The sequence below is a fragment of the Scatophagus argus genome, chromosome 20, assembly GCF_020382885.2.
Source record: "Scatophagus argus isolate fScaArg1 chromosome 20, fScaArg1.pri, whole genome shotgun sequence".
NCBI lineage: Eukaryota > Metazoa > Chordata > Actinopteri > Scatophagidae > Scatophagus > Scatophagus argus.
Genome location: NC_058512.1, coordinates 3,754,202 through 3,780,529, shown reverse-complemented (window position 1 = coordinate 3,780,529; position 26,328 = coordinate 3,754,202). Strand labels below are relative to the sequence as shown.

At 41.3% G+C, this 26,328-nt stretch overlaps 1 protein-coding gene across 14 annotated transcripts in view; it reads right to left on the bottom strand.

Annotated features, from left to right (window-relative positions):
- Window positions 1-26,328, bottom strand: part of dab2ipb (DAB2 interacting protein b) — a 120,347-nt gene that overhangs the window by 75,344 nt on the left and 18,675 nt on the right. The window contains exon 1 of one of the 14 annotated variants that reach the window (XM_046375955.1): window positions 22,697-22,916. The exons of 10 other annotated variants lie outside the window; for them this stretch is intronic. Coding sequence is in view for 2 of the 4 variants with exons in the window: in XM_046375952.1 (XP_046231908.1) it covers window positions 4,933-5,056 (124 nt within the window). In the remaining 2 variants the exon portion in view is untranslated. Of the gene's footprint in view, window positions 1-148; window positions 285-4,932; window positions 5,602-22,696; window positions 22,917-26,328 lie in introns of those variants that run through there. 3 more of the 14 variants (XM_046375952.1, XM_046375950.1, XM_046375956.1) reach the window with 3 other exon arrangements.

Sequence of the window (26,328 nt, the reverse complement as noted above, 5' to 3'; positions counted from 1 at the left end):
GCGCCATACTGTCTGCCGTACTCTGACACGCCGTTTTCAGGCTGAGCAATGAAAATGATCCTCTATAGCTCGAAAGCAATTTCCCCAAAACCGGCTCTGTCTTGTAATCTAAGTTGATTTCTATGGATTAAGGGGGATTAGCCTGCACCTGTCTGCCTGTTATTGGACTCTTTTGGGTGTTCAGAAGCACTGCGTCAGCTGGCCCATCTCCATGATTCACCAGGCTGAGGAAAGAGAGGGTAGACAAGGACAGACTCCAAGGATGAGACTAAGATCACAAAGTAATCCAGGGTTAAACACTGAGATGATGTGGAGAGGTCTGGCAGTTTCACTTCATTGCTTGATCATTATATTAACTGACCCTGCCGTCTGTCTTGTGTCGCCACTTCTCATTATATGATCTCAGAGGCAAATTGATAACAGTTCCACTTCTCATCCTGTAACATAGAACTGACAAAGCAGATGGGAAATAGTTTTATGTTGTGGTATCTGAGATAATTACTACACTTTTATCTCATATATTATCCTGGTCCTTGGTCTGATTGTATGCTGGATATTATTACAGAATGATCAAAGAACGAGGTTGCCTTAGTTGATTAGGGAAGCCTTTATTTTACTAAAACATGACCTTAATCTTAGTGAGGATGCTCAGCCACAAACTGCAAAAACAGATCAAAGGACTAATCTCTTTTTACAGAAACCAGGCAAAATAATTCAACTGGCTGTTGAAGTTAAGGTTCTAAGACCTGTCACCTCTTAGCTCAAAATTTTTACATTTAAAGTAGACTGACACTTGGAGATGCAAGTCCCCGATACACACTTGTTTCCAGCCTTCCTGTGTTCATACATAAATATGACTTAGCCATTGGAAACTGAGTCATTACGATCGTCTGTATTGTTTAAGCCATGTTTCCATCTATCAGCCTCACTTCCCATCAGCAGACACACACACTCAGACGGGAATCTGGCTACATCATAAACAACCTGACAAAATCCAAGCATGATGCAGTAGCACAGATCAAAAGTGGATTTTTGGTAATGACCCACTGAGAATCCGATTACGTGTAATAACTGTCAGTGCTGATGCATTATTGAGTTGTTATTGAGTAGTTCAAACACTTTCTTCCAAGCTGCTCGCACTGACTCTTTCTTCATCATTGTGACATTTCGTGGTTTCACACACTTGTCACAAATTTTTAGCAAAAACCTTTCCATGCACTTACATTCATATTGAACTGGACTTACTATACCAGTGCTTGTGTTGGACTGTGTGCTCGAATTGTTAGAAATATTTGCTTTGCAATTGTCTTTTTCTAGTTCCTATCACCATTAAACTTCCTCTGTTAAAGTTTCTTTCAGTTTTTCCTTCCCTTTCCTGAAAATTTTTGTCCTTCTTTCTGTTTTGTTTAGTTCTTCCTTGATTGCAACCATTGTTAATGTGGTTCTCCAGATCCTTTTGCGACAGACAGTGTGTGATATTAAGCTACCACAAATAGTTAGACTTGATCTGCCTCAAGCTGCAGCTGCTCGTCTCATCCTCATGCATTTTATTTTGATGTTTTATTCATGTGAAAAATGTTGAGCAGCAGAGAATTGCACTTTTGAAGAAACAGATATGTTATGTGTATAATATGTTTATTAATAAGAAAGCTACACAAAGAGATCAATATGACTCAGATGTTTGTCTTTTCATAAGCTGGAGACAAATGTCTTTTAGCATAGTGAAGAAATGTTGCACATTTAATCTGCCTTGTAGTTCTGTATAAAAACCTTCTGATATAGTCAGGCTAGCTGTCTTACCCACGTCTGCCGTCTTTATGCTATGCTAAGCTAAGCTAACCTAAGATAAGCTAAATTAAGTAGCTTTTGGCTCAAGCTTCAGATAGAACATTTAGATATGGGATCCTCCCATCTAACTCTAAACAAAGGGAATAAATATAAAATCTTGAACAATTCCATGAACAACAGAATAATTAATATAGTTGGGTTAGGTAAGAGTTACAATAGTTAAGTTTAACTATCATACAGTGTTTAAGACTGAGAGATGGGATGGGAGAAAGGGAATGAATGAAATCTACGGACTTTAAGAAGAGTCTGTGTTTGAGTGCACGTTAACACATCTGTAAGACAGTTGCCAGCTGGTGTTTATGTTGGCTGTGAAAACATGGGTCAGCAAAAACAGAGCGAGAGCAATGGCAACAAAGGAAGAATGGCAGGTTATTTCTGCAAGGGAAAAACCAGCGAGGTTGGGTGAGACACCAAAGAAAGATGACTCCTGATGGCAGTCTATCTGTTAGCATACAAAACAATGTCACACAATAACAACTCAACCGTGCCAAGCAGGGAATCTCCCCAGCAGGAGGCAAGAAATAAGGGACATAAACTTAACTTTCATGAAACCATCCACTTTTTCAGAAAGTCTGACTTGTTCCATCAAAGTCTCTCTAATGAGACAGACAAGATCACCAGAGCTCCAACAACTTTTCTGTGGAAACATGTCAACTATTCAAAGCTGTTATGTCTTACACAACAGAACACAGAGCATGAGCAAGTCAGATCAAACAATAACGCTTTATCTTCATCTGCCCGTCTCTCTGCTGTTCTCCCTTTGAGATAAGCACTAATTTTGTATGTAAATGTCATCAACCCGGGAGAACGAAGGGGAAACGGCATGAAGCGAACTGATATAAGATTTTCCATTAACTGATAATCACATGCCAACATGCATGTGCACATGCTGTGAAAACAATAACACATGAGCTCATGCAGCAGCGAAGTGATGGTCCCAGTGACACAGGGGCAACAGGGACAACTTCCTCAAGATAAAAATCACACTGCTATTCATGGCCGCGATGTGAACAAAAATGCCGTTTTCATACTGTGCTGCTGGACTCTCAAATGAGACACATTTCAGCAATATCACATTATCTTGCTCCAGGCAGACTGAACTGTTTACTGAGAAATTTCTTTTTCTCCTCACAAACTTTATTTCAATGAATTAGAGGACACATGCACATTCTGTGAAGGTTGTTAATAAAATATCACTGTTTATATAACTCAGTACTGCAATAGTCATGAAAGAGTACATCTGTGGAGACTGGAGAAGGACAGGTGGGACTGGCAGAAGACAGCTGCTTGCTGCTGGAAACAAGACTGATAAGGGCAGTGAGAGTGAGACAACCAAAACAGCCAAGTTAAGGGCTGTAAAATCTAAACTTTTATTTGAAAGATGCTATTGAAGCTCTGTAGGGCTCCGTGGAACTGCATCATTGTGTAATAATTCTTTGTAAAACAATTATATTGATTATTGTTGTTCTAAGAAGGCAAAGCAGATGAGGAATACAACTCTGGAACGAATCACTTGTGGCATAAAATGTTACTTTTTGTATATGTAAAAAATAACTCTAAAAGGTCTTTCTGCCTACTAAGATTAGGACTCACATTGTAGCCTCTGGATTGCACTGAAATACACTGACACACAGTAGCCAGTTTAAGGTCGTGCAAAGCAGAACCACAATTTCTTTCAACTATTTCATTACCATAGCTACAAAAAAAAATCAAAGTGTGTACTGCCCTTAAGAGCTGCTAGTGGTCTTTTGGCTGCATCTGGGAACAACCTCAACCTCCACCCTGTCTGTGTGTCACTGTGTTAACGTGTTGTGCGTAAAGGTTTTTGTGAGGGGACCGTGCACATAGCCACAGAGATCAAGGCAGAGTGTGTTTGCATGTGTCTTTGTGCAAGAGTAAAATGCACGTGTGTGTGTTCTTTTGAGGACTGAATGACAGGGGGGGGCAGACTTCAAAGCACCTTTCATCACTGAGTGAAGCAAAGTGAAGACATACAAACCAGTCTCCTACACACTCTGTTTGTCCCACTCTCATGACTATGCTTGCCTTTGTCAGCCTCTTAGTATACAGGACTAACTACACTTGCTCATGACACAAGTTCATTTTAAGAGAGATCAAGTAAGGTTCAGTTTCAGCACAAGTTAGACAAAGTGACCCTGGTGTTATTGTCCCTGAGCTACTGGTCTCCAGAAAGTTTGCATCATATCCACAGCAACAGATTAACAACAGCCTTTCACATAATATGTTGGTTGGTGAGTGACAGCAGTTCACTTGGAATAAAATCGGCAGGCTAAAGATTTCAGATTCTTCTTTTCTCTCAATTCAGGTGACTCGAGTTAAGCCTCGGGGGCAAACTTATCACTATAACCTTGCAGTTCAAACACTGCCTCCAGCAGAAAGTACAGGAGTACTAAGAGACACAAAAGCAGCAAAGTGAAGTAACAGAGCGCTTGAGGGCAAGGACTAGCAGAAAAGAAGTAGTTCTGCAGAGCAGAAAACGAGCTAATTGACTTAAACTGTTTCTGGGTTGCTAAGAATAAAAATATTTGCAGGCTTGAACAGGGTGGAACAGCTTGACACTGAGCTGCAAGCCGTCAAGTGTTGGTGGTACAATTTGAGAGTGGAATCACCTTGTGAATAGTGACGCCAAACTGCTATTTCACACACACACACACACACACACACACACACACACACACACACACACAAGCAAGCAAAATGTGTTGCCATGGGTTCTAAAAAATAATGGGACCATAAAAGTTGTTGTCATACAGGCAATAAAACAAAATCATTTAAAAATGTCAACAGTCTCCTTGAGCTGCTTTCACGATGCTGTCTATATGTGCAAAGTAAACACTTTTTAAAAACCAAATGCACTTGCTAATACAGACACATACCACGTCACAAAGATTATTGTTCTATTATTGAGCCACTTGATGTGTCTCTCCTGAGTTTTGTCATCTACAGGTCCACTGTGTGGTAGAAACAAAGTCACAAGACTTCACTTAAGTCCTGTGTTGTACACGAGGTTAAAACTGCTGCATGGTAAACTTTTTTTTTAGCAGTCGTAGTTGTATTTATTACCCCTGCTGGCAGCCGGCCTGGTGCGGCTGCGGGACCGGCTTCGCTGACGCTGCAGTCGGGACTTGCCCAGGAATCTGTAGTAGTACGAGGGTCTCCCAGAGCCCTTCCTGGTGACCCCAGCCATGGTGCTGGTTTCCACACTGAAACCCTCTGACAACAAGATATCTCAGCAGCACTGAAAGCAAGCCCACTTGAAGCTGGTATCAGTGCAGATAAACTCCCGGCAAAGTTCTCTTGGAGTTCAGCTGTGTTCACTGGCACCTTCTCTTAAGAGTCCTCTAGCACACACTCACATCTGCTTAAGTTTAAGTCCTCATGGAGTGTGTCGTGATCAAGCCCACTCCACTGTGAAACCATCAGTATCCACTTCTGTTCAATACTTGTGTCCTGTCCCACAGGCTCAGACTTCTCCTGCACCTTTGAACACTCCCCCTCAAAGTTTCCCACAGCGAGATCCCAGAGGCATGATGTCCGGAATACTGTGTGAGTGTGTATCCTGAATGACAGGAAAGCTGTTCCTGTTGCCAGTGCACGAGTGCACTAAAGGAATTTTATAGGCAGTCAGAAAGCCAGTCCTTCTGTTTTATAAAATGGCAAAAAAGTCTCTTATAACTCAGTTATATACATCCAAAGCCTGTAACTTCAACTCTGCCCTGAGTGTGTTTAAACAGACAGAGAGAGGGGGTATGCTTTGTGCTTGAGAACAACAGGAGAAAAGTTTGGGCTGCACAGAAAACAAGCATAGACAAGACCTTCAGTGGAATGGAGTTAACAAGACAACAAGGCAGCTCAATAACACAATGTTTAACTTCCTCCCATCAACTAAACTAATGTGTTCCAGACTCACAGATAAGACAACATCTGGTGCTGTAAACAAGTTTGACTAAGAAAAAAAATATCAACTTTTAGTGACTCCTGATCCAGTAGGGTCTCAGCCATGTTCCTGATTTTACAACACATCCACTTTAATTTGCCTCCCGAGGCAAGAAAGGCATGGCAGGGAGTGACAGCCTATCAGAAGCAGATGTAAATGAGCAGCCAATCAGAGTGTGCTCTAAAGGAAGAGGTCAGGCAGATGGACCATAGTCCACAACTAGACATAATGACACTCTCTGTCTCACTCTCTCACACACACACACACACACACACACAATTACAAGGATGAATGTATGTGCTACTTTACACAGCTGTAACGTTTGAGTCCACAGTCAGCCAGCCCCACACACTTTGTCATACTACGACTCACAATCACAGAATAAAACATGATATGATACATGAGCAAAATATTCAAAACAATGTCAAACATGTATGGTTGCAAACAAAAGCCTGAGAAAAAAGTGCAAACATCAACCACTTTTTAACATCTCCACGAGTCCCAAGACAGATGAAATTATCTGCCGATGGCCCCTAATCAGACTCGTCTTCTGTTCAATGTGATGCTTCTTGTTGCTAGTGAGAGCAGTGTGGACCATATTGAGTTTTTGTCATTACCTCAGCCCATAAACTAACAACCACTGAATGCAGCAGTGTGTGTGCGTGTGTGTGTCTCTGTATGTCCTGGTCCCGCAGAGAGTAGTTAGTTGGACCATTAGTGGGTCTATATCACTCAGGAATGAGCCAGAGCCTCGTGCCGGGTAGCAGAGGGAATGTAAAGGCCTTCAGGCTTCACACTGCTGCCACAGGGCTCATGAAACACCCTGAAGACACTGTTAACATGTCCTCTCACTCTCATGGAGCAACCAGTGATATACAAACAGTGTGCTTAGGTTTTAAGACTTAATGTCACGTAATTTCACACAGTTTAGGGTTACAACTGAACTCATATGGCTAAAAGTAACTCCAATTCACACACACACTAAAAGAGACACGTGTGAGGCCAGGCTACTTTTTTCATTACAAAGCAGGCTGATTTGTCTTGCCTGCGCAATAGTCACTGTGGGAATAGGTACCTACAATGGATTCTTGTTAGACAGGCCAGGGGCCTTTAGACAGGCAGTGCAGTGAATCAGGGTCGTGCAGAGTTCGTATGCTGCACCAGTGATGGCTGAAAGGACCAATAAAAAGTCAAGAAAAAAGCTGAAATAAACCACCGGCTTTTGTTTTAATGTGAAGACTTGTTGTGTAGGACACGGCCCAGAAGAGCATCATGGATGGTTCCCCACACTGGTCTGTAATGCTGAATACTGGCCACCGAGGAGGAAGACAAATGCTCTTACTGCAGCTTAAAATGTGAACAAGTCAGAGATCAGACCACCATTACAGTTATAAGTCAGGTTTCTAGAGGAGAATAATAATAATAATGATAATCTGCAAGTTTCCTTACGCTCTGATGACCTTACTCCAAAATCAGGCGTCACCAATAGGTATACAATAACCTTTATTGTTATGATCTGCACAACCCACAAAGTGCAGCAACTGAACTTGTGTGCAGTCTACTTCCTTATTTCTTGTTCCTTTGTATGAACAAAACAGATGATTCAACAACAAAGGTCCAATGTTGAGGTGAGTTGGAACGTTTGGGGAGAAATGATTCTATGCTACTCAAACACAACAACAACTTTAGAAATTGGGAGGACAGAATATGTCTGCTTGAGACAAGAAAGACCTCAGAGATAGAAACTGTAGTGAAGTAGAGAGGTCTTACCTGTTGAGAAGACCAATGGAGCAAAGAATCAAAACCACACGGCAGCAAACGAGAACGAAAACAGAAAAATAAGAGTTAGCGTTATAGTATTCATTTCTCTGCATAAAATGTTTCCAAGGCTGACTTGAAAGAGAACTGCTGATTGAAAATTTCAAGGTGTACAGCTTCTGCAATGCACAGGAGACATAAAACTAAAACTCAGCACAAGTTCTGCAGATCACACTCAAATCAAAACACGATTAAGATAACAGAAAGCCTCAAGAGAATGAAATGAATTAATTAATGAATTAATAATATTAGTGTGAGTGAAAATGTCCAAAAACAAATAAAGTCACCAAACCTTTTTCGCTCTAAGACACTGCCTAGAAATGTCAGTGAAGTATCCAGCTGATGGAGTAATGGAACCAATTCCACTTTCAGAGAGGTATCGATTCTTAACAAAGCTCACTATTTTTTCCAAACGCATAGTGGGTCTCACACAGAAAGTGACACATACTGGCTATTACCACTGAAATACAGCCAGTCATTAGAGCAAAACACCTTGGATGGAGTCACCGGGATTAGACTGCTGTGAAAAGACAGAGGCAAACCAGCATGTGATAACAAACCCTTAAGATTCAAGGGCTGCGAGTCTGGGCAAAACTTGTTCATCTGGAAGTGACAAAACTACTACATTAGTATGGACTGCGAGCTGCAGATAAGACAAAATTGATAGCTACTACTGCTTGAATCTCCTTGAGCAGATAATAGTTTACCCTCAAAAAGACAACTCGACTTTATTGCATATAATAAAGTCTCCACTGCTTTGGTATAAACAGAAGGAAAACCCTTGCAGATGCCAAACGATGAGAGTGAGCAATATTTTTTTCTTTTTCTCTGTGGCTCATCCTCACACTGAACTGGTGGTTCTGTTGAACTGGACTAAATTATACAGAGATATCAAATTAAATGGGGTGGACAAACAACAACTGTCAGTCTGTCAGCATAATGCAATACAATTCAACAGCACCGCAAACTGCTGCCTCCAAAATGACCACGGCTGTGTGGACAAAAACTGAACATTGTGACATTCATGAAGGCAGGATTTAATGCAGGACTGTTGTATTAGAGTGCAATAGTTTCAGCTAGTTTTACCTAATAATCTGGCAACTAAGTGTATGTGTTACAAATGGGATATACTATAAACAGGGCTGCAAATAATTAATAGTTTAATTACCTAAATTAATCATTTAGTTTATACTGTGTATGTATAGCCACTACCATTTCCAGGGTGACAAAGAAACTGTTGTAGCCACAGACAGTACAAAGTATTTACCTAACGTACCAGAGTCGTTATTTTATAACTCAAGAACGGACTTTTATTAGACGGAACTCATCTACAATTACATGTAATCCTGCAGGGAATGAAATGATGGCAGATAAAAGCTGAATCAATACTGACCCCTTCTGGAGAACACTGTAATGTGCAACTGATGGCAACAGCTCTCACTCTCTCAAACTGCCTTGAAGTAGCTTAATGGCTTTAACAGATGCAGACACATAAAATGCACAGTGGGAATGTCTATGGATCGTTATACATTAGGAGGAGAAGTTACTGAAACATAGTGCGCCACATTGTAAGTCCTCCATAAAATCAAAATGACTACAGTTACAGTGCACTGGGATATTTACTCGAATTCAGTTTTCTTGTTGTAGTTGGTGTGGTTATACAGCTACACAATAAGAAAGTCAAACATCAGACGGTTTTATAGCACATATATTACTGTGGCTCACGTTAAAATATCATAAATGTTCACTCCAACATCTTCACATTTTAGTAGTACCGTCAAGTCAACTCCTAATCTAAATGAATCCACAAAAATTTGGCAGACAGGACAAACAGACGGACAGAGAAATCAACGACCCCTCTCTAATAACAGATAAAAGAGGAGGGCGTCTGCTCTCACTCTGCTCAGAGCAAATGTTTTCATCACAAAGAAAGTGTCTGAGTGGATTAAAGGGATGCCCGTTAAGAAGATCAAAGCCTATCTAAAATCTCTGGCCATCTGAAGTGACATTTAACAAATACACACACTGCATGCAGAGATGAGCTTGATTTTTCAGACAAAATACTGCACTAACACTAAACCTTAAACCAAGAAAATCAAGAGTAGCATGTTGTTGTTCGTCATAATATGAAATATCCTCATTATGTCACACGATGAACCACTTAAAATCATTCAATGACTGCAATATGGTTTTGATGAAACATATCTGTCATATCTGAAAGGTACATTTTCACATCTCACATTTGTACTCCAAGGTAAGATATTAACGTCGGAGTGTATCTGTCAGTTATCAGTGCCTGTATCTGTAGCTACTTTTAAAGACCACCACTCCCAAACCCTGAGAGCCCGTCATTAAGGCTCTCCAGCATAAAATAAATTTCTCTGAGAGCACAAAGTCTGACCACACTAATACTCCTGCTGCTATAGTGACAGACTGGTGCCATCTATCCATGCCGCCTCATCACCCTCATCTACTCCCCTCTTGGCCTCAGAGTAAAGGCCAAATTGCAGAATGTCCTGTCCCAAGCAGAACTCATTATACAAGACTGGAGACAGACAGAGAACAGAGGAGTCTGTGTGACTCTGCTGGCCAGAGACAAACAGATTCGCAGAGTGGGGGGGGGTGCGTTCTTTTTGCGAATTCTTTTTTGCAATCATTAAAAGGAATAAAGAGCACAAATAAGAAGGGTGAGAGGGAGGAAGAGATGAGAGAGGTCTCGCTAATGAAGCCACCACTTGAGACTGGCACAGACAGACTTCTGCCAATGCTGTTTTCAAATGTGCCACAAAGGCGTACACACACACATGCACGCACCATCATGCTCTGTCGCAAGAAACTTTTATTCATTTAAGTTCATGGCCTGAGGTAGTCCAGTTCAAAACTAAAGCATGTATTTTTCAGTCGGCTTCTGTATTTATACACTCAGTCCATGGAGCATATGGATCCCTTCTTTGAAGAAGTCAGTGTTTTGGTTCCTCCAAAGAGTGGTCCACAGCAACAGTAATGTCATCATCCCTGTCAAAGTGGCGACCACTGAGCTTCTTCCTCATCTTGGGGAAGAGGCAGCAGTCTGACGGGGGCCAAATTAGGTGAATATTGATGGTTTTGGATTCATATTGTCATTTCTGGATGGCAGCCATCACCACAGTGGACTTGTGAGCTGAAGCTTTTCCAGGTATCATCAGCTGTGTAACAGCCAGACCCTCTTCCAAGTAGCCCACTAGTAGCACTCATTTTGCATCCCAGAAAATGGAGGCCATCACCTTCCCCGCAGAATCGCAGATGTGGTTTTGTTGGCTGATGTTTTCCACTTTCTCAGACAGTGCCGGAATTTCAATTACACAAAACAGAAATACCACAAAAGTTATGAACTTAAAACTTTCTGCATAATCACTCAGGGAACTGAACTGCGAATATACGGAAGAGCTTTATAACTCATGTCCATCTACTTCACAAACTTATTAATCAATCTCTTATAATAACAAACTTCAGTCATTTAGATTTCTGATTTTGATTCTGATTCAGCTGGTTACAGCAAGACAGGGAAAAGTAAAAGCTGCGTGTTAACTCTTTAAATGAACAACACGGATCGTCACCTGATGCTGTACATTACAAAAGGTCCACAATTCTGAATCCCAGAGGAGACAGCTGATTACACTTCAACAACAGATGAGAAACCAGAGGAAATATTACTCACACTCTCGCACAGTAACACACACACAAACACTCAGTGACATGGGACAGAAGTACACAGTGGGGCCATGATTGATGCTCACAGGGACAATGTCAGGATTACAGTGTGAACAGCCCACATTCTGCTGCTGACATTTAAGGGAGCGCTTGGATATCTGTCAAATCAATTCTCTGTAGATCAAAAAGAAAGACTTTCTGGCTTGCAAACATGCTGGGAAACACAAAACAACCCACAGGAGAAAGGATCACAGACTGCATGGAGGGCCACATTTACGTCAGCACACTCATCTCGACATAAGACAAACACACTGAAGCTTCACTGATCCCCACAGGGGAGCAAGAGGCTCCGGACATATTCATACATGCACGTGTGTACAAACACACACACAAACACGTGCATAAGCTCTCTACAAGTTTTCACTGTCCATCTCCGTTCAGTAATCCCATTCTTATTTAATCTGCATGGCAAGTCCCCTTTAAATCCTGGGTCAAACATCACGCTGTGGGAGAGGGATGGAAGAATAAAAGCAGTGTAGTACTGTGTTGGCAGGCTTTTCAGAAACTTTCCAGGATGTCAAAACCCCCAAAAAGTCTGTTGTTGCAAGACTGGGGGTTTTGGCTGCAAGTCAAAATAAAACTTGCATCTGTTATTGTGAACAGTAATATAATTTAATTGTTGTTTCAATATGATGCGCTTAAAACTTTTCTTTTTGGTTGCTTTTTTTGTCAACCAAATCTGCTTCATGGCAGTTTACTCCCAGCAAATTATTACAGTTTATACAAGATGCCGAAATATCGCACACATAATTAATCCAAATTCTCTTTTGTAAGGCATCTGTGATCGTCTTTGCTCTGACAGGACAGTCTTTAAAGTTAGAAAAAAAAAAAAATTAGAGGACCGAGAGAGGCAGGAAGCCGAGTTTATAGGTAACGAAACATGTCATTACAGAAGTGGGACTGCAGCGCTTCAATTATCCTCCTCTTAGTTCATTCCTAAGCTTTTTATTGCTGCTCTTTATAACATACCCCTCCTCTTTGTACATGTGACCAAGAATAACCATTTTCCATTCTTTCCTTGAATTGCTCACTTTCTCTTCTTTGCACACTCACACACAAAGCCAAACTCCGACGTGGGAAAAAACAAACCGCGTCTGTGCTGATGTGTTGACGTGGCATTATATAAAGACAATAAATTAAATGCATGCATATCTAACAATATCTGCACTTGTTTCCTCTTATATTTAGAAATATAACAGTTCTTTATGTTGGAATGTATGGCATTCAGTCACAGCCCAACTAAGGGTCGCTACTTCCCATTCAGCCACAGAGACTCCATTGTCACATGAACAATAGGTACAATTTGTTAAATGACCATGTGAAATTTAAGTGGCCTAAAGAGTGAGGTTAAGGAGGGGTGACCAAGGATTTGGCAGCAATACAGGCAATACTGAGGCTGGCAAATAATGCTACTGTAAAATTCCTCTAACCATCAACCACTGACTTCTGGTAAGTGGAAATGTGCTGACTGTTAATTGAGCTCTCACCTGCATGTACACACTCTGGCATACAAGCACCCGCTTCCATCTCTCTAACCGTATCGGCTAAAGTGAGTCAATGCACTGCAAACATCGCTATGCATGCACGCACAAATGAACAAAAACACAGAGCCCGGATCTTATGGAGGAGCTCCCCTCAAAACAAAGGCAAGCATACACTCGTGTTGTGCCATACGATGTTGCTGTTAAATTTTCTAAATGTCATTTTTAGAACGCTTTACTTCAAACTCACTTCCATCCATCTCCACTGAAATATCAGAACTGCAGGAGGGATTTAAGGTGAAGTAAAAGCAGGAAGTGTTGACTTTGTTATCCCTCTTGTCCACTGAGACTTAAGTAATTCCTTGCACCATAAAAGTTTGTCTCACTCTAACACCAGTTACGGCCAAAAACCATTCCTGCTTTCAGTTAAACTGGCAGTAATAGCAACCTCCGAAGAGGAACATGTGAACTGGAAAGACAAAGGGATGCTTTAAAGAAAACTTTAAAGCTTTAAAGGTGAGTTAAGTTACACGATTCAGTTGCCTGTTATGTGAAGATAGAGTTGGCAACAAGTCTCCTGATTTCAGGTGCTCTCAGCTTGGGACATGTCCGGTTACTCAGTCGACGGAAATCTCCTAACAAGTCCACACACAGACATACTCAAACATGAAGCAATGATAAACAACAGAATAGGCACTTTGTGTGAATTCTGTTTGCAAATGAAGGTGGCCAGTCATCCCTCTGATCAGCAACATTTTATCTAGCGTGGGAATCCACATCTGAGCTATAAACAGCAATCTCACCGTTTCTTTACACACACACACACACACACACACACACATGTCTGTGTCCTTCCGCAGATGAGATTGTAACTGGCAGAGGGAGGAAACAAAAGCAAGTTTAGAATTCCACATTCACGCACGCTCAGAAGCTGCACCTTTTCCTCAAAGTGGTACATACCAGTCACTACGACTTCCGGCCCTATTTGTGAGTGTGTGTGTGTGTGTGCATGTACGCAGTGCCACTGTATGTTTGCCTATTCAGAGAGATCAAGGGCAGGACACAGGAGGAGCACAACAATCTGGGACAGTGCAGTCTCCACTAGTTGGTTCTACAAAGTCACTGAAAAGCAACTCAGTTCAACTTCAGCTACTCTCCTTTTACACTGTGGTCTGCATACCTCCCTACAAACTTCAACACAAAATGTGGAATAGTCAGGGATTTGTCCTAAAAATGGTTTTGTTGCATGTGTGTGTGTGTGTGACGGTTTAAAGTGGGAGGTGGAGAGTTATGTGACAGGAAGTGGGGAAGCTTTGGGAGTGCAGCTCATTTTCTTTCCTGTTTTCTGTTTTGTCTCAGCACGTTCAGACACCTTCTTACATCATCATGAGTTCTCTCCCTCCCACGGTTTATATGTGTGTGTGTGTGTGTGTGCAATAAACTGAGAGAACATTGGAAGATAAACCGAGAAAGAGAACTCATAAACAGAGAACTTAAATGTTTTCCTTTGTAAGTACTATAATCCATCATGGAAGGTGTGTTCAAAAAGTGTCACGGGTGGATCTTAAATAACCCGGCTGCTATCACAGATGTCCCTGCCTCACAGATAAATAAAAGGAGGCTTTCACACAGGACATGAGCTCAGGTCTCTGAAGGATGTGTGTGTGACCCACCACTCAACTCCAACCTCCTCCCCTCTTGAGAAGACACACTGCGTTGTGATGTTGCTTTATTTGCCTGATATTGATGGGATGCATTTCCACTGAAAATATACTACATGGACAAAAGTATCAGGACATCTGACCATTATTCCAACAGGGACTTTAATGACACTGGATTCTAAATACACAGACAGCCTTGCGGCTATAACAGCTTCCACTCTTCTGGGAAGGGTTTCCACAAAATTTTGTGTTTCTGTGGGAATGTTTGTCCATTCACGCAGTACAGCATTTTGTGAGGTCAGACACTGATGTTGGACCAAAAGGTCTGCAATTTCCATTCCAGTTCATCCCAAAGGTGTCAGGGCTCAGTGTGGGCCAGTCAAGTTCTTCCACACCAAACTCATCCAACCATGTCTTTATGGAGCTTTGCTTTGTGCACTGGGGCACAGTCATGCTGGAATAGAAAAGGGCCTTCAACAAACTGTTGCCACAAAGTTGGAAGCATAGCATTGTCCAAAATGTCTTGGTATGCTGAAGCATTAAGATTTCCCTTCACTGAAAAACAGCCCCATCCCAATACTTTTGTCTGTACACTGTACGTTAAAGCCCAGTGCATTTCATCCTGACATTGGTAATTGACGCACTGGGAACGAGACTGGGCTTATATTTACCTTGCAGCTTGATATCTTTTGATATCTGCAGACGCTGGTAAACTCTCCCACATATCAATCATTGCTCATGGGAGCAAGCATTGATTTGCCTCTGATCTGGGGCTTTCTTCAACGATTTCCAAAAACAATTGTGAGGGAAAAATCAGGGCTACAGTCCTGCAGTGTGAACTCGGCATTATTCCCCATCTCCTCAACTTTCTTTAATAATTCATTGCTTTATTGCTTTGGGAAAACAGTGCAGGCCTCACATCCATTCAGATGAACCCTCACTGCCCGACCAGCTTTGAATGAATATTTATAAGTCTGATAGTCGTTTCGCAGCCTCTCTGAAAGCTCAGTGACATGAGACAACTTAGCAAAACTTTAATCTTGAGTTCAAGGAGCTTGTCATCTGTGATGCCTCATGAATTAGAAAACAGTCAAAGGTGCACTACAGTATTGTAGAGGAACAAGTTTGTCAGGCCACATGTAAATATACTGTCCACACTGGGTTTCTCAGGGGTTAACCTGCATATTGTCAGGGCACGCAGTAGAAGGATGAGGCCATACTCTTTTCTGCACTCCAGTTTCATTTTGTTGTGACAGCCAGAGGCCTGGTTCAGTGACGGGCTCTTGTCTCCACAGATTTATTTATTGGTTACCAGTCTGTCTGGAGCTCTGTGATGAAAGACTGTTTATCTGTACATCAAAGTCAAGGCAGATTCTAAAAGGAAAAAAAAATATGAAAAAGCAAGACACCCGAAGGCAAAGATTCATCATTTGAAACACATTCTAGAGGAATATTGCAGTTTTATTGCATCCACTGAATTCATCAATTTACCTACTAAGATTCAGGAAGGCAACAGTGTCTGTTGAACTCTTAACCAGCCAGTACTCAGAGAAAATCCATAAAGGCACAGGGAGAACATGCAAACTCCACACACAAGGGCCCAGACCGGGATTCAAACCTGAAACCCCTTTGCTGTGATGCGACAGCGCTGGCCACTGCACCACCGTGTCACCATGTAACATAATGGCTTATTTACAACTGGCTTTTTCTTGCCCAATCAGACTTGCACAAAGTGACTATGTTCCTCCATATCAAAACTCACAGAAATAATGACCAGTACTCCAAAAACAAACCAGAATTCTGCTAGAAACCTGCTATTTTACATATACATGCAGTATATATACATGCATTTTCCTACAGCATTACTTGACACCAAGTACTTCAGGTCTATTTGTTTGCTTTTATGTGTTTCTGGATATGCAAACACTACAGTGCTGTTTGGCACCGTGCTGTGAGTCATTCAGAAAAAGGTCATATAAACACAGACACCTGCTGCTCCTGTGCCACTCTGCATTACTTTGAGGTGACAAAAAAACAGTCAAAAACAAGGCATTTGTACACACACAAAAACAAACACACACACATAGTAACACCTGAAATAAATTTCAATGCGAAGAGAATGTGTGCAACAGAGCCACTAAACTGTTAAACTAAACAGTGAACTGCTGCTGGAGACCTGCAGGCAAAAGACCTGAAATACTTGCTCTGGTATCTCTTGGCTCATTGAAAACTCAATGGGTGGTCTAGCTTCTTGTGAATCAACACAACAAGGCTTTGTTACAGTATATGCTACACACAACCACACACTGTCACACTTTTACATATACACAACACAAACACTTCCATCACAGATGCAAATCAATGCAAGCAATCTCATAGAACATCATCTCCTTGTGAGACATTTACATCCCAGAGATGTCTTTTCAGTAACACTAGCACAACAACATGCAGTGCTGTTTAAGCCCACATAATGTGAAAGTGGATATGGCTTAGCTATCTATTTATACATCATTTACTAAAATGTCACCGCATTACCATACCATCATTATTTCGGAAACAGCACTTAAAAGCGAGACAAAGTAACCCTTGATAATTAGAGTACAGATTCTATTCTTAACATATGCATGACTCATGATGATTTAATGTCTGAATTAATGCAGGGTGTATCATTAAATCCTATTGCTCAGTATTCACAGATAATTAAGTCACTGTAACTTTATGTGATTAGGTCACCCCTACACGATCAACAGTTAAAGAATGTTAATTCCCAGCTAACTTCATACATGAATTGATATACTACCCAATTAGCAGGATTTCATTTACATAAAACTCTATTTCAGACCCATGACCCACGTTCGCTCAGCTTCCCTGAGAGCGGAACAGCACCAGTGTTAACAGAAATATGAAGCAATCAAACAGGTGGTCAAAGGCAGACATTCACATCATAAACACATATAAATACAATACAGTTACTTAAAATAAACTTTAATGTCACTGAAATCCAGCCAACGGGTCACATGTTGATGTATGAAACAAACCGCGGCTTCAAAAAGGTCAGGACGCTGTGTATAACATGAAAAAAACAGAATGTGATCATTTGTTAGTATTTTTGGCATATATTTAAAGGAAGACAGTACAAATACAGTATATTTAATGATTGACTTCACCAACTTAATTGATTTGTTCAATCTGTAAATATATGTTTTTATTCTGAATTTGAAGCCACAGACAAGTTTAGAACAAGTAGAGACCGGGTCAGTGAAAGACTGGGAAAGTTGAGGAATGCTCAGAAAACACCTGTCTGGAACATTCCACAGGTAAGCAGGTGATGGTATCACAGCTATCCGGGTATGAAAGGGGCATTCTTGAAAAGCTCAGGTGACGTTCACCCCTTTGATTATAAAGGATTTTACTACATGGGTTTAGGAACACTTTGTAAAACCGTACGTTGTGCATTAATTCAACCAACAAATCACAACGAGTCATGCATTACTTCAGTATATAATTTGTGCTCTTAAAGTGTTACCAGAGACAGACAGTAGCAATGTTGTCATCCAAAGGAAAAAATGCCAGAGCTGCTGAGCAGGCAGTAAATAGTGGGACTCCTGGGACAACGAATGAAGTTGTCATGGCAGTTGTACTGAGATAAATGCTCTTTCACTAATTTGAATTAAGTATGTCAAAGAAAGAATCTTTGACGTGAAACCGGATCATCATGTCAACGACAGCCTGCCAGTTACAAACGAACTGTAGACATTTTTCTCTGTTTACTGATCTTGATATTTACTGACTTTCCTAGCGAGGCTTTAGTTCCACCATAATTGTACTGAGAACGTAGAGGCAACTACTGTAACTACATCTGTGCGCAGTGTGGTGGCATATATGCTGACAATGCGAAGTGCCTTGTCAAATTCTAAGCCGGCATGAATACAAGCACGGCGAGCAGATACATCTGTTTATCTGGCAGCTTCAGCGGATGGTGCGCAAGTTAAAAAAAGGTTCAGTCATTCAGGACTGCTGAGAGGGGCCCCAGAATTTAATTACTAACAACTATATACACTCTAGCTGGATTAATAATGAGTCAGTATATTAACACATATGTTATAATCTCATTATGAGACGTGCGCAGCAGCCTCCTACACCTTATGGCCTGCACTCACATATACACCTACGCACAAACACATAGCATGAAAGGGAGCTAATACGTGCGCTATATTACTGCGCGTTTACAACAAACATATCAACATCGATGGTGGCATCAGGAAAAAGGTCCAATGTTAATAAGTTGTCTTCGTCTCTGTGTCTCGCACAAATCAGATATGAAGATATCTGGGAGAGGCAATGGATGAAGATGATCACAACCTCGACCCCTTTGCAGAAAAGGTTCTTTATTCAAACATATCACAATTGCAATGAAGAACTTACACACTGAATGCTGTAATTTTATTAATTTAATTTGTTCCCTGTGAAATCTGAAACACAGACCTCCATGTTTACTGTACATCTCTGTGAGTGTATCTTCCCACATTCTTGAGCAGCAGGAGTAATTTGTTGGTTAATGAGTGTTTTACGGAAGCAAAATGAAGAATCTCCAGAAGATCCATGAAAAGCCTACATTCTTTTGGCCCTACATTCAGATGTTAAGCACTTTATTGCTATAACAAATACATAACGAATCATTTTCCACATTAGTGGTTGGCAGGACAGAAAACAATGAGACGGCTAACTGATTTTGATATTAATGAGCAGAAAGCGCCAGTGCAGAGACAAAGGCTACGGCTGCGGCTGCACGTCCAAACACGCAATCTAAAAGAAATTGAGAAACACTAAACGGATCACTTATCTCACTATGATCACACACAGAGCATGTGATGAGATGCACAGAATGCAACCTGAGAAACACATGTACACAACTGTGCAGTTTGCCAACAAACACCCCCCCCCCCCCGCCCCACACACACACACACACACACACACACACACACACCCTCTTCCACTCCCCAAACCCAAAATCCGCATACACAGTGAAACCCCCTCTGTACATAGCTGCCAAACATGTATTAAAATCTCTTCTGTTGTCTATGATTTGTGCCTCTATCTAATTACATAGCTGTTCTTCAGAAAGCTGGGGCGGGAGGGGGAGAGGAACGCTGGGAAGGGAGTGGGGGAAATGATGGCAGGGCCTGTGTAACTCAAAGTCAGTAAGCCACATGAAGGTGTCTGTGAGGAGGAGATACCACGGGCAAACTAAAAGACTTTGATATTAAAATAAAGAGAAGGATGTTATAGAATTAAATATTCTTTCTAAGTGGACTATTTAGTTTAAAATTCAGAAAAGTTCAAGGCACTGTTTTTCCCGTTATGTGGTGTTTGCATATGTACGTCTAATTTTGATAAACAGCAAGCTTATAACCAAATAAGCTTCAAACAGCCTCAATCATCACTTTAGCCAGCTGGCATGTGATCTTTGATTTCACAATCAATAAAAAAAAAATATCTCAGCATGTGCGTTCAAGACAAGAGATGTTGATCTTCAGTCTTTTCTTAATTACACAGTTTTTGTTTTTTCAGATGAGTCATTTCACATCATCATATGCATCATCATGTTGGTTGTTTTTACATGAAAAAGTTCAATGTTAAAATGTTAAACGCATCACAGCGTGCATTAAAAACTAGAGATGTAGAGGAAGTGATAGACAGCTATAAACAAACAGACACCTCAGCAGCAGCCATATGTATTAAATTTAACCATGTTAAATAAGAAGTGGAAGAAAAGGTCAAACGTTCCTGAAATCAAAGCCCTCGTTGCTGTACTTATCTAATGGCATTGAGCAAGTGTATTTCACTTGAATACACAGCAGAGATTTACAGTGGAAGCGAGGCAGAGATAGCAGAGATATGTGAGCAATACTGGGATGCTATTATCTCTTTAGCCAGTGTGGCAGCAGTTTATCACGGCAGTCAATCACCAAGCACTCACTATCTGTAAAGAACTCCTTCCACTTTCACTGCCTGAGAACATTTGGTCAGCTTCCCCTGCCTGGACTGCCACAGATAAAGATGCTCCCAAGAATGAGCGAGCAGACTCAACGACAGATTATATTAGGTTGCATTTTATTTGTCAACTGCTGTTCAAACTAAAATTATCATCTATTACAATCATAGTGCAGTCTGTAACACATTATGGCTATTACAGTGAGGTGTTTATTTAAAGAAGTGCCAGAGCAATTAGCTGATTAGTTGGTTGATCAAAACGTATGTTGGTCTATTTGGATAATTGCTGAATCACAAAATCAGTCATCTGTCGAGCAAAATACAAACCATTTACTGGTTTCAGTGTCTCAGATGGGAAAGTTTGCTCCTTTTCTTTGTTTAATGTGACTGAAACCTGAGCACATTTGAGTTTTAGAGTGTTCACTGAACAAAACCAAGCAACTTGAGTAGCAACTTCAGTTCTGACTGACATTTTCATTACCGCTGGGTAAAGGGAAAGATTTATCAATCAATGAAAACAACCAACATGTTAATTTAAGGTGGAAAAATACAACTTTCTCACCCTAGCATTTCTAAGCGGCATTATTGCTGGCACTGCTGTTGCAAAGACAACAGGATTGCTCTGTCTTACCTCACTGTAGTGGCTACCAACAACACAAATGTGATTTTATTAATTTAATCACCCTATAATGAATGCATGAGAGTAGATAGAAATGGTCACCAACCCGACTAGATCGTCAGTCAGCCTTCGATTTCCCAGGGGATTTCATGCCCTCGGAAATGGGCATGAATCAGTGAATGCAAGGTTTATAGAGAAGTAATCTAAATGCTGTTGTTGTTTTTAATTCTATAACCATTACACTGTGAAATCTTAACAAATGAGTGTCAATAAATCAAAAACCAGGTTATCCAGCTGTACAACAGCTGTAATCTGCAGTTACAGCACAGCGCATTAGTCCAGATGACTTGTGACCTCCATCCTCTATGTCTTCTCTTGTGATCCACACTGATCCCAGTCAGCTCTGGCTAACTCATCTTCCCCTCCAGTGACTCTGCCACCTTAGGAATTTCATCCCAGTCAGTCCATAATTCCCGCTCAGTGTTCCCAGTAATCCCTCTTCTCCGTCTGTCCTGAGCCTACTTCCTTCCCCACAGCTGCTGGCCGGCCCAACTTGCTCTAATAATAGGACAACAATGCCCGCCTTACGCCCGGATACACAGCATTACTAGTGAAAAGAATAAATCTTACAAACTCTGTGGATGGAATGTGAAATATTTCAAAGGGTTTCCCACACAAGTTTATACCAGGTACATTTTAAAGCAAAAAGGTTAATTAACGTAAATGTCTAATGTCCCTACAATTACTACCCTCAAACTCCAACGCAGCAACTTTCTAAATTGTTGACGTTTAGTACTTCTGTGTGTGGTAACAGACTGCAACATGTAAACACACGTTGGTGGAGGAATGATGACGAGGCTACACTCTCAAGTGAGCTACAATCTGTGGTGGAGTCAGAGACGACACTGTAATAATGCAGCAGCTGATAAATGAAGGCTACACACTCCTAAAGTAGTTAAACACTAGCTTGTGCCTTTGCCACAGTGTGTTGGAATGGGACGACTGCTCGAGGACACGCACACACACACACACGCAGAGAGAGAAAACAGGTTATGAATAAATGTCACATTTATGGTGCGTGGTCGTGTCAGCACAAACAGCCCCAAGCTGCACATATAAACACCGAAGAAAGGGAGGCACCAATCAGAAAAGAGTCTGGAGAGAGTGAGAGCTGGACTGAGTTTTCTTTTCTCATCTTCTGCTGTCCCACTTACAGAAGCAAAGCTCCGAATCACATGTTCAGAGCTCTTTGTGTCTTTGAGGCTGACATTTCTTCAGCAACCCTATTTTTTCCTCCTCATTTCTTCCATAAAAGATAGTTTGCCACTTTCTACCCACATTTTGCCTCTTTCTCTGACAGATCAGCATGATAATGTTGCTTCCCTGACACGTGAAAAGCTTCCCTCCACACCTCCTCCTCCTCTCTTTTCAACCCTCCCCACCACCCTTCCAACAAGAGAGCAATGCCGCAGAAAAGCTCACAAAAATTCTAACTAAGACCCCCCCTCCATTTTTTCCCTCTCGCAAATCAACAAAAGAAAAACAGGAGCAGAATGCCAGTGCTCACCTCAGACAAGATCCCACCGCTGCAAGGAAAGCAGAAGAAATATCATCCTCAATCCACACGGAAAACCAAGAGCAACAAGTAGTAAGTCCAGTGATTTCTCCTCCCCTCTCTCGCACTCCTGCTTCCTTGCTCTGTTTCTCCTTCTGCACTCATTCAGGCTGCAGTAGCTGCAGTGGACTGAGCAAGTATGCGTGTGTATGTGTGTGTGTGTGTGCGTGCACGTGAGGGTGTGAGTGTGTATGGTCCTGTGGACTCCTGCAGGGATATTGACTCTTAGCAGGGTTCAGGTCCTCCCCCTTCACAGTGAGAGAGTGAGAGAGAGAGAGTGAGAGAGAGAGAGAGAGAGAGAGAGAGAGAGAAGCTCACTCACACACACAAACAGAGGGCAGGAGAGTAATCTCTTTGTCTTTTGTTGCTTTCTCTCACTTCCTTGCTCCGTGTCTTCAAATCTCTGTAACTCCACAGCCCATGAGAAAGCAAGACTGAGTATGTGTGTGTGTGTGTATACACATGGTCGTGCACAGGGAACACCGTCCTGTTTCAGCGCCTGGGGCCGGGAGGAGGAGGAGGAGGAGAAGGAGGCGGGGTTCAAACCTCAGAGAGCCAAATTCCTACCTCACATCCAACCAATCGGAGTCTGTGTTGCGGTTGACCAAAACCGCGGGGCCAGGCCGGGCCTCACTACCACACTCCAGCTTTAAAGCATTAGGTGAAGTTTGCTGTGTTCTTAGGCTACAGTCTGCAGCACGGGCAAGCACTGCTGTATTTTTACACAATGCCATTCCTTAAAAATGTATGAATTATTTAATCCAAAATGGCATTAAAAGTGTTACAAAGTTCATAAAATACTCAAAAACTCCCAAAGACATTTAAAACACAAATGGCTGATGTACAGAACGTCTATAAATAGTAAGATTGTACAGAACAAATAAGCATCACTTGTTTTTTCCTTTCTCTAAGAGATAAACTAGTCAATTTTCTAGTTTTGGTTTAGTTTGCGACAGACTTAATCACCACTGTGCCATAAGGTAATGTGATGTTTCCTTGGGTCTTCTCACGTCCCTCCCACCTTCCTGCCAAAGAACAGTACTCTCATGTTTCGGCTGCTGTCCTTGGCCAGACATTTGTCAAGCAAGACATTTGTCCACAGAAGACAGCAGCCCCCCCCACCCCCCAGGCCTCCTCCTGCTGTTCACACCAGTTTACTTCTGACTACTTCAGCTTTTCCCTTTCCTTCTCTCACCTTCTCACCACATCTTGTCCCACTCACACTGAAGCCTCGGGGCTGTGAAATCAGAAAAATATCAAGTGATGATCTCTTTTGAATCTACTAAACTGTTGGTTGGTTTTTACTCATTATGTTATTATTCATCACTACAACTTGTTTAATTTTTGCTCCTGAGTGTAATTATTTGTGAATTCCTTATTGTCACATGGACAATTTTGCAAGTCTGTACATTGCCATACCAACACAAAATGCTAACATCAAAAAGTTAGCATGCTAACAGTGCCAGTGCTAACATGCTGGTGTTAAACAGGTATAGTAGTGTTCTGTGCTGATTAGCACCAAACACAAAGTAGAGCTGTATATGATGAGAAATTTTTGAGAGATTTTAGTTCTAAATCAAACAACTGAAACTGAAATGGGCCAAGCAAATTTAAATTTTGACCTAATTGTGCTATATGGAAAGTGAAGGGATCACCAATGTCAGGCACTGCTATCAATTCTCAATTTCGATCAAAGCATTCCACTAAAATGTCAACTTTGCTGGTTGCACAGGAAGAAAAATTGTTCACATATTTCAATCCGGAGCAAAGGGGAGGGGGCAACAAAGCGAACAACAGATCAGCATTACCGTCCATGTTGTCGCTAATGATGCAGAAAAATGCAAAAAATGTTCACATGAAACACTGTAGGTATGAGTTCAGTAGGCAACACTGTCACCAGAACACAGTGAACACACAGATAAAAACAGTAGAAAGAATCCTGTTTTCAAACTGCGTGTGGTTCTACTGTTTGACTACTTAGCCCCTAATAGACCAATTAGTTCTTTGATGAGAAGTTTGTGTTTAAGGTAAACAAATTTCCACCGACTGATCTGACAAACATTGCGGTGACAAGATGTTTCCTTTATTTAACATCTTTCATATCCGCAATTAAGCTAATTACAATTACAGCAACAGAGCATTAAGAAAGCCGGCAGGTTAGAATAAACTGATGACAGCAGCTCCACGCTTCCTCCTCCCCACATTTAGCGAGTGCTGCCTTCCAAAACCAAAATGGAAACAGACCTGTTTCCACACACATCCAGCAAATGCGAAATGATACAAATTGTTCTGATGCAGAGACAGTGTGACATCGCTGAGGATTGGACAAATATGTTGATTTATGACTTTCATATGTTTCTTGCTTCTGACACATCCAGCGCAACCATAAAACTCTGAAGTTAAACATCGTGTTTTCAGGTTGTCTTTGTTTGCTGTGCACCGAAGCTTGGTGATCAGTGTCATTTGACACATTTTGGCATGAGGATACTCTTTTTTTGTAGTTATCACTGAGTTATTACTGTAAATATAAGCTATGTGAGTAATTCTACTTTCAGAAATTTATTTTATTTGTTGTTATTTTTTCTAGTGTGCCAGAAATATCAGGAGATTTCAGCAGAAATGTCAGAGAACTTTTCTAGGACTGGATGGTGAGCCCGAGCCAACAGGATGCAAGGCCTGCTGCCTGCAGGAAACCAAGAAACACTCACATATTCCAAACTTACTTCGGGGGTGAAACCAAACTGTACACCTTACATCTCCAGGGTCAGACTACCTTTCCAAAACTAAAAACGAAAGAAAGAAAAAAAAAAAGAGCTCAAGTTTGTGGCACTAACAATAGAGTTAACCTGAATAAAAGCACAGGGCTTATTTGTTTTCACCATTTTTTTTTAGTTTGTACTTTTGTTACAGAAGCTGTGGTTGCATTTAACCTTTGAGGTCACTTTAATGTTAATGCTTTAAACCGCTTAAGGAGACTCATGTGCTTCTAGTTATAGTCACTCTCCATCTTGGCTCCTGTGGATCCTAAAGTTTTCTGATTCTCGTCTATCCCTACAGTTACATATTATTCATCACACGCGCAGTAATTAGTCGGACCACATGCTGTTTGTATTAGCATGTGGTGGTCTGGTGGTTTTAGAGTTGACAGAGATTTAACCAGTAAGACTACAATGTTTGTTTAAAGTCTAATTCGACCTTCAACGAAAAAGACAAAAGTGAGACTAAAAATGACAGAAACCCAAAGGCTGAAGTGACACAGTGAGCGAGTACTTTGGTATGTGGGCTATAGAGTTACACAGGGACACAAAAGTGAAGCGATGAACTGCGCTCCTATAGACGACTCTGACACGCCTTCCCTTTAATCTTCCTCTCCGTCTGTCTCCCTTTCTCTGGCATTAAATCCCTCACAGCCCTGTCACTCTGTTTATTTTCCTGACTTGATTTGTGTGTGTTCATGTCCAAGAAAGCGTGAAAAATTAAGGACATTTAACCTTGCTGTTTGTTCAGACTATGAGCAGGTACTTGGGAGCTTGACAGTAAAAATGGTTAAAAAAAAAAAAAGAAACATAAACATAAACATAAAG